Here is a 15,802-nt window from a genome sequence, read left to right as displayed (position 1 = left end):
ATGGTAAGAATGCAGTTTCGAAGTAGTACTAATAGAAATTATGAATTGAATTCATGTATAGAAGGGAGCAACCCCACTTACCCCCCCGAAATGAAGAACTAGAAGTTAGGGAAAACGTAAAGTTTAATCAATATTATATTTAATGAAAATACATATGATGTATGTCAACCCAAATCCCCCCCCCCCCCCCCCCCCCACACACACAAATTAGGATTTTGAAGACCATGTTGGCTTTTTGTTTCAATTTTACAGGTATTATTTTTAGACAAAGTGAAATCAACTTCTCCAGCTCCCCCTTGAAAAAACAATCCTATGTGTCTATAATAAAATAGCTAATATATTTACATTCACGAAAGGGTAACACGTTACGAATACTGGGGTAATTGGAAAATTATAACAATACAAATGCTGCAGATATAGACTTAGGCATATATATAGTCGTATCGCACGACGGCATATGCACTGTAATGTTCAATGCTATTGATATCCTTTAAATAAAAAGTAGATAAGAATTACATTGAAATATCTCTACTTTAAATTTTAAAAAAAATATCTTTGTTTACTTAATGTCTTAATATTGGTCGTTTCCATTACACTACCGGCTGAGGTAACGTAGTATGTAAGTTGACTAAATGATCTATCAACCCATTGTGACGTCACTTTTGAGATTTAAGTGACGTCTGCCACTTTTGAGAAGTGACGTCTATATACCGAAATACATGTATAAATCGGCCTCGTGCTCTGCCACGCATTTAGCTATGTAGATTAATAAGAAAAAGTAGCATTTTGTATTTGGCAAAATGTTTCATATAATGCAATTTCCATTGATTAAAAGTAATTGATATCAAAGTATTCCAAACCAGTGTAAATGTCGCTTAGTTACAGGGACGGAAGTAAGATGGCATGATTAATATAATACACAACACAAGGGAAGACATGTAAATATCGTATCGTGACATTGCCCCTTTAGATTGATGTTAGGAATTTTATCATTTAATGCGGTGTTAGACGAATATATTTTCTTTTGTAATCAAAATATAGGTAAACTTATGTAACAACACCTATATAACAACATCCATAAACATGACGTGTATTTCCATGCTGTAAAAACGCTAAAAATATGAACGTAAAATAAGAAATAAGTATGGTCCGCACAATATCACCATCGTATTTTTTTGTATGCGAAATGCTTACACATAGATCTTTTACGTGTGAAAATTTTTAAGTGGTGATATTATGCGGACCTATTCAAATCTCTTTAAAAGTGGTTAAATTTTATGAAATTTTCCGGAAATTTGTGTTCCGTACGTATTTTGGCTACGTCAATGTAGTAGAAATGTAACACATTTTCAAAGTTTCGTTTTAATTTTGAGACAAGTGTATCTCCGTCAGTATTTTGCAATGTAGAAGTTTGATTCAACATGTACTTCATTTTTGAATAATTCAGGGGGCCAAATACGATACCAAACGAACTTAGTTCTTTGAAAAGTTGAATGCACCCTTCCTAGTGACCCCCTATCAGCTCACATAGTTTGAAGTGGATCTGTCGAAGCATTTTCACAAAATCGGTCGGACAAATTTCTCACTAAAGAAGAGGAATACTAAGAATAAGAAGAAAATAATAACGAGCTATAACTGTGTTGGGATGCCAACATAAATGTCTCCGAACACCTCCCCATGTCAGAAATGGTTTTTGATGCCAGATATGCACTCAGGATCCTCAAAAAACCCTAGAAACTAAGTTTGGTTGGAATCTAACGGACCATAAAGTATATACACAAATGTAGATAAAGAAATAGGGGAAAAATGTATTGATATTACAATATATATAACTGTTATACAATCTCAGTTACTCCTTTGTCCCGAGGAAATAGAATATGATAAATGAATGGTTTGTAGTATTAAGCAGATTGAATGTGAACGGTAGATCAATGTTTTCGGAATAATAAGTTCTTCTGTTATCAGAACAGTTTTTTCTTCACTCATAACAAATGTACATGTATTGCATGTACGTTGTGCATTCCCTGTACATACTTCTGCATACATGAAGAATTATAAAATGTTGATATTGAGAAAATATCGAAATAATGGACGGAACAAATACAAGACATCATTTCAAGAATGAAATCTCATTTTGTAAGCTGGAAAAAGTGGGGGGAAATTTTTCGAGTAATCTGGGGATTGAACATGGGTCGCCCGCATGATAATCCACTACGCTAAACATTAGGCTAGCGAGGACCTCGCCTCAAAATGAAAATTACGAATATCTAGAGTTTGGTTTGATCAATTTAAAAGCAAAGATCATATTCATCATTCTATAAAGAGTCTCTATTCATCTTACCTTTATCAAAGAAAAACATTAAAAAAACAAAAAAGTTGAAAAAATCCAATTTTTAAATTCGCTTCCGGTAGCGACCGGAAGTGATGACGACGTACGAAATAGTGATTTTGCTCATCTATAAGTCATGTCCCATCATCTCCAATAAGTCTCCAGTTCATATATTTAGCCGTTCCTGTAGAACACTCGCGGACAAAGTTCCATTTGGAAATCAGGAAATTCTCCATAACTTGGAACCGAAATAGCATTTTCCCAATTTTCTTTGTGATAAACAAAGTTCATAATATAATGCATTTTTCCTGAAAGTTTTACTGAAAACCACTGTATAGTTTTCGAGAAAACTCCTGCACAAAATTTGGTCTAAAAATAATAATAACTAGAAACTTGTTGTCATGGCAACAAGAAGGTCTTCCGTTCTTTCCGTGTGCAGTAGATAACCTTAAGTTCTTCATTTGTTATAAAGTGGGGGAAAATATTCGAGTTATTTGGGTATTGAACCCGGGTCGCCCGCATGAAAATACACTACGATAACCATTAGGGTAGCGAAATGACATTTTCCCAATTTTCTTTGTGATAAACAAAGTTCATAATATAATGCATTTTTCCTGAATGTTTCACTGAAAACCACTGTATAGTTTTCGAGAAAACTCCTGCACAAAATTTGGACAAAAAATAATCAGAAGAAGAAGAAGGAGAAAAAGAAACAGTAGAATCACTATAAGGTCTTCCGTGAAGAACGGAAGACCTTAATAAGAAACAGTAGAATCACTACAAGGTATTCCATGAAGAACGGAAGACCTTAATAATAAGAAGAAGACACAGTAGAATCACTATAAGGTGAACTAGAAACTTGTTGCCTTGGCAATATATATATATATATATATATATATATATATATATATATAATGGATATGGTAATCGGTACATTGAAATAAAATAAATAATTTAAAAAGCATAAAATCCAAAATATTCACATAATAAACAACAATCAGTGTCCTGCTAGTTTCTTTTGAATGTTTCAGTTTCACAGTAACATTGATAAATAAGCGATAAACATTATAGGCGGGTAATAATATTTGCCTTAATGTTTGCCTTAATGGTCGTGTAATCGTTATAGAATTTATGAACACTTGTCGTTATTTTCAAATTCAATTTCAAATTGGATTCCCGATGAATCGTTTATTTCTATTAGAAATAGGTAATTCTCTACATAAAACGGTATGCACATCTCCAGACCTTGTGTCATGTCGTCTTTATGGAAAAAATAAATGTATCCTGAAATTAAACACATTTATATAGGACTGACGGCGGGTGTGACCGATCGACAGGGGATGCTTACTCCTCCTAGGCAACTGATCCCACTTCTGGTGTGTCCAGGGGCCTCTGTTGAACTATCTATTTTATACTGTTTATGAATTGTGAGATTGTTCTCTGTTCGTTATTTTCACCGTTATATTGAAAGACATTATCGATATCAATATTTAAGACGATGGAGGAATTATTACACCTAATATGGTGAGTGGATGTGCTGTTTGAATTCATTCTGAGGGAAAGGAGAACAAATGTAATTTACAACGGATGATACAGATGACGCATACTTGCACTGGGCCCGGGGTTTGTGGGCTAAACTGTCAAAAGACAAGGTACGTTTGGGGCCAAATTTGGCCCCGCGTCCAAATTAAATGATATTCCTCAAAATTCTTTCATATGGTGTATACTTCCATAAAATGGTTATGATGTCTTCGTAAAAAGCTTTACTTATGTATAATGCATATGTAAATACAGTATAGTTTACGATAACGTTGTGCCAAATTGACGTTACGTTATGCGACGTCATGAACAAGAAAGCTATGTCATGAACTCAATATGAAAATAATCCAATTTATGCCGCCACATGCCCAAAGTTTTATTAAACAAATGTGCACTATGATTTTTATTTGAAAAGTTTAATTGATTTTTTCCGAAAGTTTTAATCAATTGTAGATGATTCAATGCGGCGGATGCTGTGATTTGAAGGACGATTAGTGTAATTGTATCTAAGAATTTTAGAGCAACCCATATATATTCATTCAATTTTAACATTCTATTTACATTTGCATTCAATTTGCATTGTTTTAACCTAAATTAAATGAATATCATGTATGTACGTAGGGCGTGGTTACCTTAAGTTATTCTTGTGTGTATATGTACACTTTGTTCTTTTTTTTCGAGCGCACTAAATGTTTTCACCGAAGGAACACGCACTAACTAATGCTACATTGGATTGTACATGTAGTAAAAAGAACATGAAATTCATTCAGAATATATGTGAAAAGAAATATTATAAAACGAACTTGAAAAGTTTTATTTTAAATTTCAACACCTGACAATTGGGCCGAATGTGAACCTTATAGGATGTGATAAGATTTACAAACAATGTGATACGTTCTACACAAGAGTTGACACTGCCAACATGAAAAACCTAACAAAAAATAATCTTGTCGGTATTATATTCAATGTTTTAGCATATACACTTGCATCTATTAATTACACTCTTTATTTGAAAAAAAAAATATACAGGCTCCTGACAATTATCTTTATATAAGAAATTTTTCAATGCATTGGTATTTACGCAAAGGAAAAAAGTTTGAATCATAAATCATATTCATTGTCTCAAACCACGTCCGAAGTCTGCATGGGAGAGGATTGTATATTTTTGACCCCACCCCTTCTACCTTTTGATACATGCCGATTTAGTCGGAGATATGAAAACAACCTTGATTTCCCTGTCTAATAAATCATTCAACAAATCCTTTTCGGCCAGTTTCTAATGATGAATGAAGCAGAGACTGTCTATTAAAAGTACCAAAGTCAATCACTATGGCAGTGCATCAGCATATATAATGCCGTCAGTCAAAGATATTTATATTTTCCAGCAATTGTCAAAATAATGAAAGGTGTAAGATCTAATCAGTTTTTGACACTAAGTTTTTTCACTATACTAGTGAAATGACTACTAGAATGTATAATTTACTAGTCCTGCTGATTTGTGACTAGTCCGGCTGCTGAAAGTAGACGGCCAAGTCGCGATGCGACGAGGGGAAAAGTGCCTAAGGGGCTTTTTCCTTCTTAAAGAGGGTGGGGGTTGTTTAACGTCTCTCTCGAGAAATTTTCACTCATATGGAGACACCACCAAAACCGGTGATGGTCTTCAGATTTAGGTCTTTGCTTGGCGCTTACGGCCATTGAACAGTGGTGGTTCTTTAGACTCCCATACGTACTTTGACACGGGGTATCCGTTTTTAAGATAATGTCAGAGAACCCGTTCGGCGATGGAATTGTTACTATCTCTTTTAACGACTTAGTTCTGGCGTGAAATACCTCATTTTTTTGTATTGACAGGGATTGCGATTGGAAGGATGTAGAAGTAGCAAACATGAACTAACTTAATCGCAAAAACATAGATCGCTGATTGTGTAAAGATTCACTTAATTTAATATTCCATCCTCATCAATCGCACAAGAAACATATCAATGAATATGTATATAATCCTGCACTCCAACTTAAAATATCGGGTATTCAAAATTCAGGGGGGGGGTCTAGGAATTGAAGTGGGGGATCTGGGGGTCATATTCCCAGTGGGTCCAGGGTCAACAAACATTGTACATGTTTTTTTACATCCGCCAATTGATGAGAACTCGGGTAGGGGGCGTGACTGATGGGATCTCCGGTAGGGGACATGCCTTATGGGAACTCCGGTTGGGGCGTGACTGCTTAAACAATACTTCCAGAATGGTTGTTTACTATACATTAAAAACATTTCGTCAAATAAAGAACATATACGTCAACATAATTGCATCTTGACAAATATTCTTAGATGACTGATTTTTCATATCATCAACCTTTAAAAGAGGCACTAGCAAAAGGGTTTTTCTTTTTTAATTTAGCATTTCGCAAATTCTATGGTTGTTATAACGATCTAGTTCTTCAATACAACCTCGCATTGGGTCAAATGCTGTCTGACGTGTTTCATACCGATTGTTAAGCCGTTCTTGGCACACTGATTTTGACTGCGGATAACTCCGTTTACCTGATCAGGATATGGGGCTCACGGCGGGTGTGACCGGTCAACAGGGGATGTTTACTCCTCCTAGGTACCTGATCCCACCTCTGGTGTGTCCAGGGATCCATGTCTGCCCAACTATCTATTTTGTATTGCTTGTAGGAGTTATGAGATTGATCACTGTTCGTTATCTTCACCTTGCATGTTACAATTTTCGTTTGTTTCTTTGGAAATAGCTTTAAAGTTTTAGCAGCCGATTTGATCCTTTGCATCAAAACTATCTTGGTTATACTGGCATCTTAAATAAATATTCAGATTAGGTGAGCTAATAAAAGGGTATACATGTATTGAAATTGAAAAAAATAAATTGAATAAAAAACCACACGTAATGAATTGTGAGAAAGTATCAATGGAGATCATTAGAAATTTATCAACGCTGTTAAATGACCGGTGTTCCATGTCATCAACTTCTAAAAAAGACAATTTCGAATGGTTATTTGAATTTAGTGGGCGGTGCTGGTGGATCTGGTTAAGTTGAACTGGCTAGATTCTAATCTTCTAAAACGTAAGAAAAATGAATTGACAGAAGCCCGCATTTCACTTTTAGTAATGCAGACTGTACTGCAAATTGGAAATTTATGTGCATATAATTCGTATTTCAGAACGTGCTGGCAACAGGATTGAGTACCAGGACTTCGTATCGTATTTAGAGATCGATCCTGAAATGCAGAAGCATCCCCAAAACATTTTTATGACGACAGATACACCAACAAATGTAAAAATTACTACATCGAAAACACCTGAAGACCAATTCACGCGCTTCAACTCCTCGATAACAATACGGTATCCAGACTTTGGAACCAATGTCTCGTCAGAATTGAAGGCTATCCGTATTCGCTCGACAGAAAACATAACAGTTGCTGTAAGCGCTCATCATGATATCACTACCCTTATCCCCACAGAAAAATTGTCCACGTCATATATAGTCTCACCGCCATCTCCGGATCGTAGATTTCAAACAGTTGATGCGATGACAATAACAGCGCTTCAGGACAATACCAGTATTGTATTGTCTGAATCGGGGTTTAGTGTGATCACGAATTACACTCTCGATGCCTTGGAAACTCGTATACATCGCAATGCAGATGTGCTAGCTTATAATATACAGTCCTCTAAGCCAGTGGCCGTTTTTTGTGGGATGTACTGTATGTCAGATGTAAACTGCAGTAATATGATAGAACAGATACCACCATCCAATCAACTGGATACCATCTACATTGTTCCACCTAATATTGATATGCTCAGAACCTCTGCAACAATCATCACTGAGAAGAACACATTTATAACGGTAAGGGGTATCACTATCCCTTACGGTCCTGGTAGACGTACCCGTCTTTCTATAACCGACAATGTGTTAGTTCTGCGAAGTGTAGATCCCATTTTAGTGACAAGTCAAGCCTTTCATAAGGATGCCTCTGTCGGCAGCCCGTATTTGACGGTTGTTCCTGGGGTGAACCAGTACCTACCTTGGTATAAAGTCGTAGTACCAAGTGGATGGAACACAAACTATATTGCTGTTATGATGAGGAAAAGTGCGGTTAGTGGTCTGCGAGCAAATAAGCAACCGATTAAAGCCAACACAATTCGATTTGAGAAGAATATAGCTATTGAAGACCTGGAATACTCTGTCATTATTGCAGAAATAGCAGAAGGCGAGCTGACCTTAGACACCATAGACAACACTCCCTTTGGTTTAATGGTGTATGGGAATCGAGCGGGAGCTGGATATGGCTTTGCTGGCAATGTTGTTCTTCGTTAGGGAACGTCTCAGATAATACTTTTAACATTAGATACATGTATGTGTATCTGAATTACACAAGTCATGTAAAATAACAATAAATGTAAATGAAGACACATTTTGACGTGTTATATATCTGTCCAATTGTTTGCCGGGTGTTCATTTTGTTTTCCTTGAACACCGGTAATAATACCATTAAGAATATACAACCGCAGATATACTCATTATACGGTATATATTTATGATTAATACTTTTCCGTATGCACTTTAATTATTTCACAAAATCAGTGTGTGGGATACAAAACTATCAGAGAGAGAGAGAGAGAGAGAGAGAGAGAGAGAGTCGTGGACAGATCATGTTTCATCTGTTCCGAAGGGTATTAAATGGTGTGTCATCCTCATGTCTGTTATATATCATTTTTTTTATTTAAAAAAAAAACACATAAAAGAACAAAACGAATGCTGAATGGTTTCGCAGTATATCTTGCTGTATACAATTTTATTTCAACCAAAAAATAAGCGTATTCTCTATACAAAATTGTTGAGAAAAATACCTAAAATAAGATATTTTGGTAAAACATAACTCAAAGTTTGTTTTATCTTCTATGTAAAGTATAAACTTATCTACGAATGCTTAAACACAATCACATTCCCACAGTATATGTTCTATTTTCTCTTCCTCACTGTGACAAAACGTACATATATTACAATTTGCTTTCTTCATTTTGAATAAAAATAAATTTGTTGCTAAAATTATGTTAATCATTCTGTATTGAAACCATTGGAGTTTGCAGTTTGTAATTATTTTGAAAGTTAGTATTTTGACAATTTTCCACTCTCTGTTATCAATATCTAACATATGACTCCATGTTCTTGTACCTGTCTTCATTGAAGAGGTTTTGTTTCAAAATTCATGAAAGAATTTTGATGTGTTACACTTCCATACATTATATATTTTTCTTCTAAGAAAGGATTTGATAACCTTTGAAAGTTAGTGTCTGCACCTGCCTGCTTAATCCAAGTATTCATAGCATGGATAATACTTGCATATTCTTAAAAGTTAATGTTTAGTTAAGTAGCACTAAATGCCTCATAACTTAAAAGTAACATCTTCCTCAACAATACCATTAATGTGTCTGAGGTTATTGTCGAATACATGTTTATCAAACTACGTTTTCTTACTAATATAGACCATAAGGTTGTAAATCAAAGGTGAGTCTGCATTAACATCATTTTCTGTACCAGTTTTTTTGTAATTCGATCCAAGCCTTTATACATCGATTGAAAATGGTTTTTAATTACTTTAAAAGTAGATTGATATATTCAATCACACAGGTCAGTGACAAACGTTATACCATACTTAATCCAAGATAAAAATGACTGCCACTTGCTGACGGCGCGTCGATTATTTTGGATGGCAGTAAACAGAGTCTTTCAGAAACTCTAAAAACTCTCAACGCGTTCTCAGAAATGTCCCGACTTTGTATGAATCACACAATGGCTCAAAAAGATACAGTGATGATGTTCTTATTCCCAACAGTAAATTTGATTGGAGTACCACTAAATTCACTTTACTAGGCATTTTGATGTCGACTTGCAAAATATAAGTAAGTAAGTTTTTAAATCGAGGTAAGCTACTGACAAACAAGTTGATGATAGAGGGATTTCAACAGTCTCGATTGAAACCAGCATTTCGCAAATTATGTGGCCGTTATAACGATATGCTTCGTCAATACAACCTATCATTGGGTCAAATGCTGTCGGATGGGTCTCATGCCGATTATTAAGCCGTTCTTGGCACACTGATTTTGACTGCAGATTACTTCGTTTACCTGATCAGGGTATAGGGCTCACGGCGGGTGTGACCGGTCAACAGGGAATGCTTACTCATCCTAGACACCTGATCCCAACCTGGTGTGTCCAGGGGCCCGTGTTTGCCCAACTATCTATTTTGTATTGCTTACAGGAGTTATTAGATTGATCACTGTTCGTTATCATCGCCTTGCATATAGACTGATCCCACCCCACTTTTGGAAAATGTGTGGGGAAAATACATTGCTATCCTTGTCTTGTCCATAAAAATGAGTGACATATGTCCATGTAACTTCCCAAACAACAGTTAGACAGATATTCATAAAAGTGCGACAGAATGATCAATGTTCGTTATTTTTGCCTTTGATTATAAAGAAGATAGGAACATTTAAGCCTACATTATGTATGCTATAAGATGTTTTGAGTACTTACTCTGCACTCAAACGCATAATCCGTGCTCCAAGGCTATACTTATACACAAATGTTCTACATAAACTAGAGTGGAATAATGGATATGATTTGAAGTTCTTAGTACGTATTCAAAAGGTTTGATAACATAAACATCAGCTGACCTTCACCTTATAACAACATGTTTGTTTCTTACGTCTTGTCGTGAATTCACCAACTGTATCTAAACTTGAAGTCCTTCACCGGTATTGGTGGGGTCTCCATACAAGTGAAAAATCCTCGAGAGGAACATTAAACAAAATAAAACTAATACAATCTAAGGTTAGACGCAGCCATGTCACAAACGGGGCTCACACTCACGACCTCCCGGTTGCGAAGTGATACTCTATCACTGAGTCACCGCAACCAGTTGCATAATTTGTGCTCCCAGTTTCTACCATCTTGTAGATGTGTACAAAGTTAAAGATAAAAAAAGCAATTGAACTTTCAATTCTGAATTTAAAAAAAATATTGAATTTGGTAGCTTTGAATTCAAATAAAGATTAAAACTGAGTGAACTTTCAATTATAAAAAACAAAATGGTGTATTTTCTGACTTTGTATTTAACTTTCAAAGGTACAAGTTTCAGAGAGCATATGTCTTAATTATCGACAGAGCGTCATGATTTATGTCGAATATTGTGTCAGAAAGTGTGCTAATCATGAAAAAGAACTCGATAACTTTTCAAAATGGATTAAGAGTATAAGAGGAATAATAAGATCCCGAATTAGACACATCAAAACAAAAGTACGTACCCCATCTTTTTATGCTTAGTAAACCAGAGGTGATGAAAAAATTAGATAATTTGCACAAGGAATATGTTTTTGTTCCAGCTGACAAAGCTTTTAACATTGTTTTTATTCGTAAGGCTCATCATTACAACTGTATTTCAAATTAACTTGGCATTTTAGTTCCACATTTGGTAATCGTACTTAAACTTCAACTACCCTTTCAAAAGATAATTTTCAAAAACATGCTTCAGTTTTAGACAAATTTGATATCCCAGTCAATGGGATAATGAAAATTAATTACCGTTCTAGATTCCTAAACTTCATAGAAACCCTTACACAGAAAAACACATTGCTGTATCGAGGACATATACAATTGTGAATAAGAAACTTTAAAAGTATTGTGTCACATATATGTCAGAAATGGTGTGAATGAAATAGGTGTTCTAAAATGTCAAGAGGTTTTAGTAAGTTTAATTGTTTGATTGATTGAACGACCCCCTCGACAACATTCCACTCATAAATAGACGTCATCACTGCCAGTGAAGGGCTGGAAATTTTAAGCCTATGCTCGACGCTTATGACCTTTGAGCAGGGAGGGATCTTTATCGTGTCACACCTGCCGTGACACAGGACCTCGGTTTTCGCAGTCTCATCCGAAGGACAGCCCTATTCAGTCGCCTTCTACGACAAGCAAGGTGTATTGAGGACCTATTCTAACCCGGATCCCCACGGGGTCTAGTAAGTTTGAAAAAAAACTCCCAAATTAACAACATCAAAACTTATGATTTTCAACACTTTACGCGCCCATACATGGACATAAATTAAAGACTAGGCTTTTAACACCATAGGCAGTTTCTTCTTCAACAACAACAAATGGGAAAAACTATATTCATATCTAGTGATAAGTCATCCAAAACACCTTTGTTAAACACCACTTTGATTCCATGCACAGGTACTCTAAAGTTGAAATAGAAAACGTGTGCTCGAGTTCCCCATTGACATCATTTTCATAGTATTTGGTGATCAGGTCTTCAAAGAGTCTGCTGGAATTTCTAAGGGCAGCAATTGTGCTCCTTTGTTAGCTGACCTCTTATATATTCTTATGAAACAAATTTTATTCAAAAGTTTCTACATGAGAAGAAACATCATACTGTGGCAACTCGACATATAGACATAACTACATTTCATTTATTAACAATAAAGATAACAATGAAAATGTTCATTCAAATGTCGATTCAATATATCCCTGTGAACTCGAGATAAAAGACAACACAGAGTTCTACATATCTGCTTCACACTTAGAAGTTTTATTGAAAAACAATATTAATGTCAAACTATCAACTGAACTTCAGCAATGTCCCATTACCATTTGCATATGGTGTTTTTATCTTTTAACTGATCCGATACGCAAGAGCTTGTCTGGTCATATCTCTCAGAATGTGTCAGTGTGTGGTGATATCTCTCAGATTGTGTCAAGTGTCTGGTCATATTTCTCAGACTGTGTCAGTGTGTGGTCATATATTATCTCAGACTGTGTCAGTGTGTGGTGATATCTCTCAGACTGTGCCAAGTGTCTGGTCATATTTCTCAGAATATGTCAGTGTGTGATCATATTTCTCAGACTGTGTCAGTGTGTGGTCATATTTCTCAGACTGTGTCAGTGTGTGGTCATTTATCTCAGACTGTGTCAGTGTGTGGTCACATCTCTAAGACCGTTTCAGTGTGTGGTCATATCTCTCAGACTGTGTCAGTGTGTAGTCATATATCTCAGACTGTGTTAGTGTGTGGTCATTTATCTCAGACTGTGTCGGTGTCTGGTCACATCTATAAGACCGTGACAGTGTGTGGTCATATCTCTCAGACTAGGTCAGTGTGTGGTCATATCTCTAAGACTGTGTCAGTGTCTGGTCACATCTCTAAAACCGTGTCAGTGTGTGGTCATATGCAAGGTGAAGATAACGAACAGTGATCAATCTCATAACTCCTACAAACAATACAAAATAGATAGTTGGGCAAACGTCAGTGTCTGGTCATATTTATCAAACTGTGAGGCCTATGGCTATCAAACTTTTAAATTTGTAGCGACAATCAATTCGAAGTAAAGTTTAAAGTTACATTGATGTAAGCAAAATCATTTGAATAATTTTAGGGAAGCAAACCATTTCACCCATCTAGGCAGTGTTGTAAGAAAGACAGGGGGCTGACGAGGACATAACGTCCATAATCAAAAAGGCGACATATGCATTCATGGAGGAATGACAAACTTAGTCTATACACCAAACTTAGGCTGTTCAACACCAATATCAAGCCCTTGTTACTGTATGGTTCGGAGACCTGGATACGCACAGTACATGAATAACAAGTTACACGTCCTCATCAACACCTGTCTGCAACTGATCCTACACATCAGAATGAATGCGCCGGACGTTTAATTGATGGTATCACTCCTATAAGGAATACAAAATAGATAGTTGGGCAAATACAGACCCCTGGACACACCAGGAGTGGGTTCAGGTGTCTAGGAGGAGTAAACATCCCCTGTCGGCCGGTCACATCCGCGGTGAGCCCTATATCCTGATCAGGCAAACGGAGTTATCAATGAGAAGAAATGTGTACCGTCTGCCTGTCTGGGACTCGACTGAACGTCTTCTTAATTCGTTCTTGCAAAGGAACGGGTTCATATTCACAGGGCTCCAAACTTATCTGTTCGTGAATTGTCATCTTTACAGTGCTGTTGATGGTATTATTTTTAATAGCAAAAATACATGGAAACTTTTTCTTTTTCCTGAAAATATTTTTGCATCAAACACTATAAAAGAAAGATACCATTTCTTTAATAGATATAATTTTCTGCAATGCCAAGGCATAGCAGAAGTTAAAAATGTAATAATAGGCGGGGATTTTAACTGTGAAACAGATAACTTTCAAGACCAAAGTACATCACATCTTAAAACGAGTGTTCGTTCTTAAAAGTGAAAAAAAAAAATGAAAAACTTTTTTGAGTCATGGAAACATAAAACTTACATGTTTTGGTAAAACTCAAATGATAAATACTTTACGCATCAGCAAATTCAATTATGGTCCATCTATCCCCCCTCTCCTTGGTGAAACTTTCTCGTTTACCGGCGCGAGCGGTATTCCAACTCCGTCCGACCAGAGGTGAGAAGCCGTGTGATCTTTGAGCGAAATACCCTAACTACTCGACCACAGATGCTTCTCAATACATTAGAGAAAAAACCCATGGAGCCAAACAAAAATTGATAAACATAAAAAAAAAAAGATTTTTCAATTTTCTTAATAAATATTATTCAGTTGGAATACAAAATGTAATGTTATCCATGAAATACTTTTGAGTCAAACTGCATATTACCTAAACACCACAATTTGTATCACCAAAAGTACAATGTCTGTAAAGAAACATGGGAACACGTTTATCAACAGAAAATCAAGTTGGCTTAAGATAGAAATATTCCTGAATTTGATAATAAACTGATGCATCATTTAGTTTCCTATAAAAGGTGCATGTTAAAGTGCTAAGAAGAATCTTCTGACAAATGCTCTACATGTATTTGTCTAGAAACAAAATATGAGACATCTTGTATAAGAGTATACAGATATTTCATTGGTTTGGAATATGATATCTTTGGTATGCAAATTCAATATTCAATAGGAAAATATTGTTATTGAACACGCCTGTTTAATAACTCATTTCCTTCATTGCTTTGAAGATATACAAATATAAAATGTAGACTAAGCATTCTTGAAGAAACTGAATATAGCGTATCAAATATGTCAAAAAAGTGTAGCGGTTTGAAGTGTAAAGTTATAAAGTATACTAATTATGCATTGAAAACGAGTCCTATTGAAACATTTATAAAAGTATTATAATTTGTATTTACATGTATATTTTTTCTACATTGTATTGCATTATATATGTGCTGTTGTGACATTGTACTCCTAATGGTTCTATTTGTAATGATAAGAAGTACAAACAATGACATTGGCTTTAAAATTAACTAAAATCACTTTGGAATGTTTGAGATCCAAATTGATGTTGGTGTTGTTCTTGAAAATTTAATTGCTTCATGTACGTGTTCTAATACGTCTAATACGAAATAGCATTACAATGTAACGGGACTTTCAATATTACCGTGTTTATCCGTGTTCAAAAAGAATAATGAGTTTCAGTGTTTAAGAATAAATAATATATCCTTCGTAAAATCACATGTATTTACAAATGAATCACCTACATATGAAACAGGATCATAATATTTTAAGTCCAAGGGAGTGTGATATTTACCATTTAAGCTGTATACTATAATTCCGAATTTTAGCCCCAGTTCCCGAAATACGTCTAAACAGTACTGAAGTGAGTGCTTAACTGCCCTAGAATCCCCTACCGGCCGGGTCTTACAGTCCTGACACGCGCATAATACACCCGGTCGGGTCTATAAAAAGGGAAGTAATTCTAAATAGAATAAAGATTAATACTGGAAAGTACCTAACGCTAAAAATACGTTATCAAGCAAAATATATACAAAACCATTACATCAATAAGAAGGCCAATGCAGGTTTTGAATGCAGGTGTAATGAAATGCAAATCTCTTCAAACGGTATACATTTCTTTCATCCGT

The 15,802-nt window shown here is 35.5% G+C and overlaps 1 protein-coding gene across 1 annotated transcript; it reads left to right on the top strand.

The window, feature by feature from the left end:
• Positions 1–6,823: 6,823 nt before the first annotated feature.
• LOC130049710 (uncharacterized) lies at positions 6,824–8,199 on the top strand. Its single transcript, XM_056147652.1, has 2 exons — positions 6,824–6,908; positions 7,043–8,199. The coding sequence occupies exons 1-2, from the start codon at positions 6,824–6,826 to the stop codon at positions 8,197–8,199; spliced, it is 1,242 nt and encodes a 413-aa protein (XP_056003627.1).
• The last annotated feature ends 7,603 nt before the right edge of the window (positions 8,200–15,802 follow it).

This window comes from Ostrea edulis, chromosome 8, assembly GCF_947568905.1.
Source record: "Ostrea edulis chromosome 8, xbOstEdul1.1, whole genome shotgun sequence".
Taxonomy (NCBI): domain Eukaryota; kingdom Metazoa; phylum Mollusca; class Bivalvia; order Ostreida; family Ostreidae; genus Ostrea; species Ostrea edulis.
This window is presented reverse-complemented; position numbering and strand designations above follow the sequence as displayed.

Excerpts from the sequence above, each read along its gene's own strand:
- LOC130049710 (XM_056147652.1), top strand. The coding sequence starts at position 6,824 with ATGACCGGTGTTCCATGTCATCAACTTCTAAAAAAGACAATTTCGAAT. Across the intron at positions 6,909-7,042 it reads GGGCGGTGCTGGTGGATCTG|AACGTGCTGGCAACAGGATT; the intron begins GTTAAGTTGAAC and ends TTCGTATTTCAG.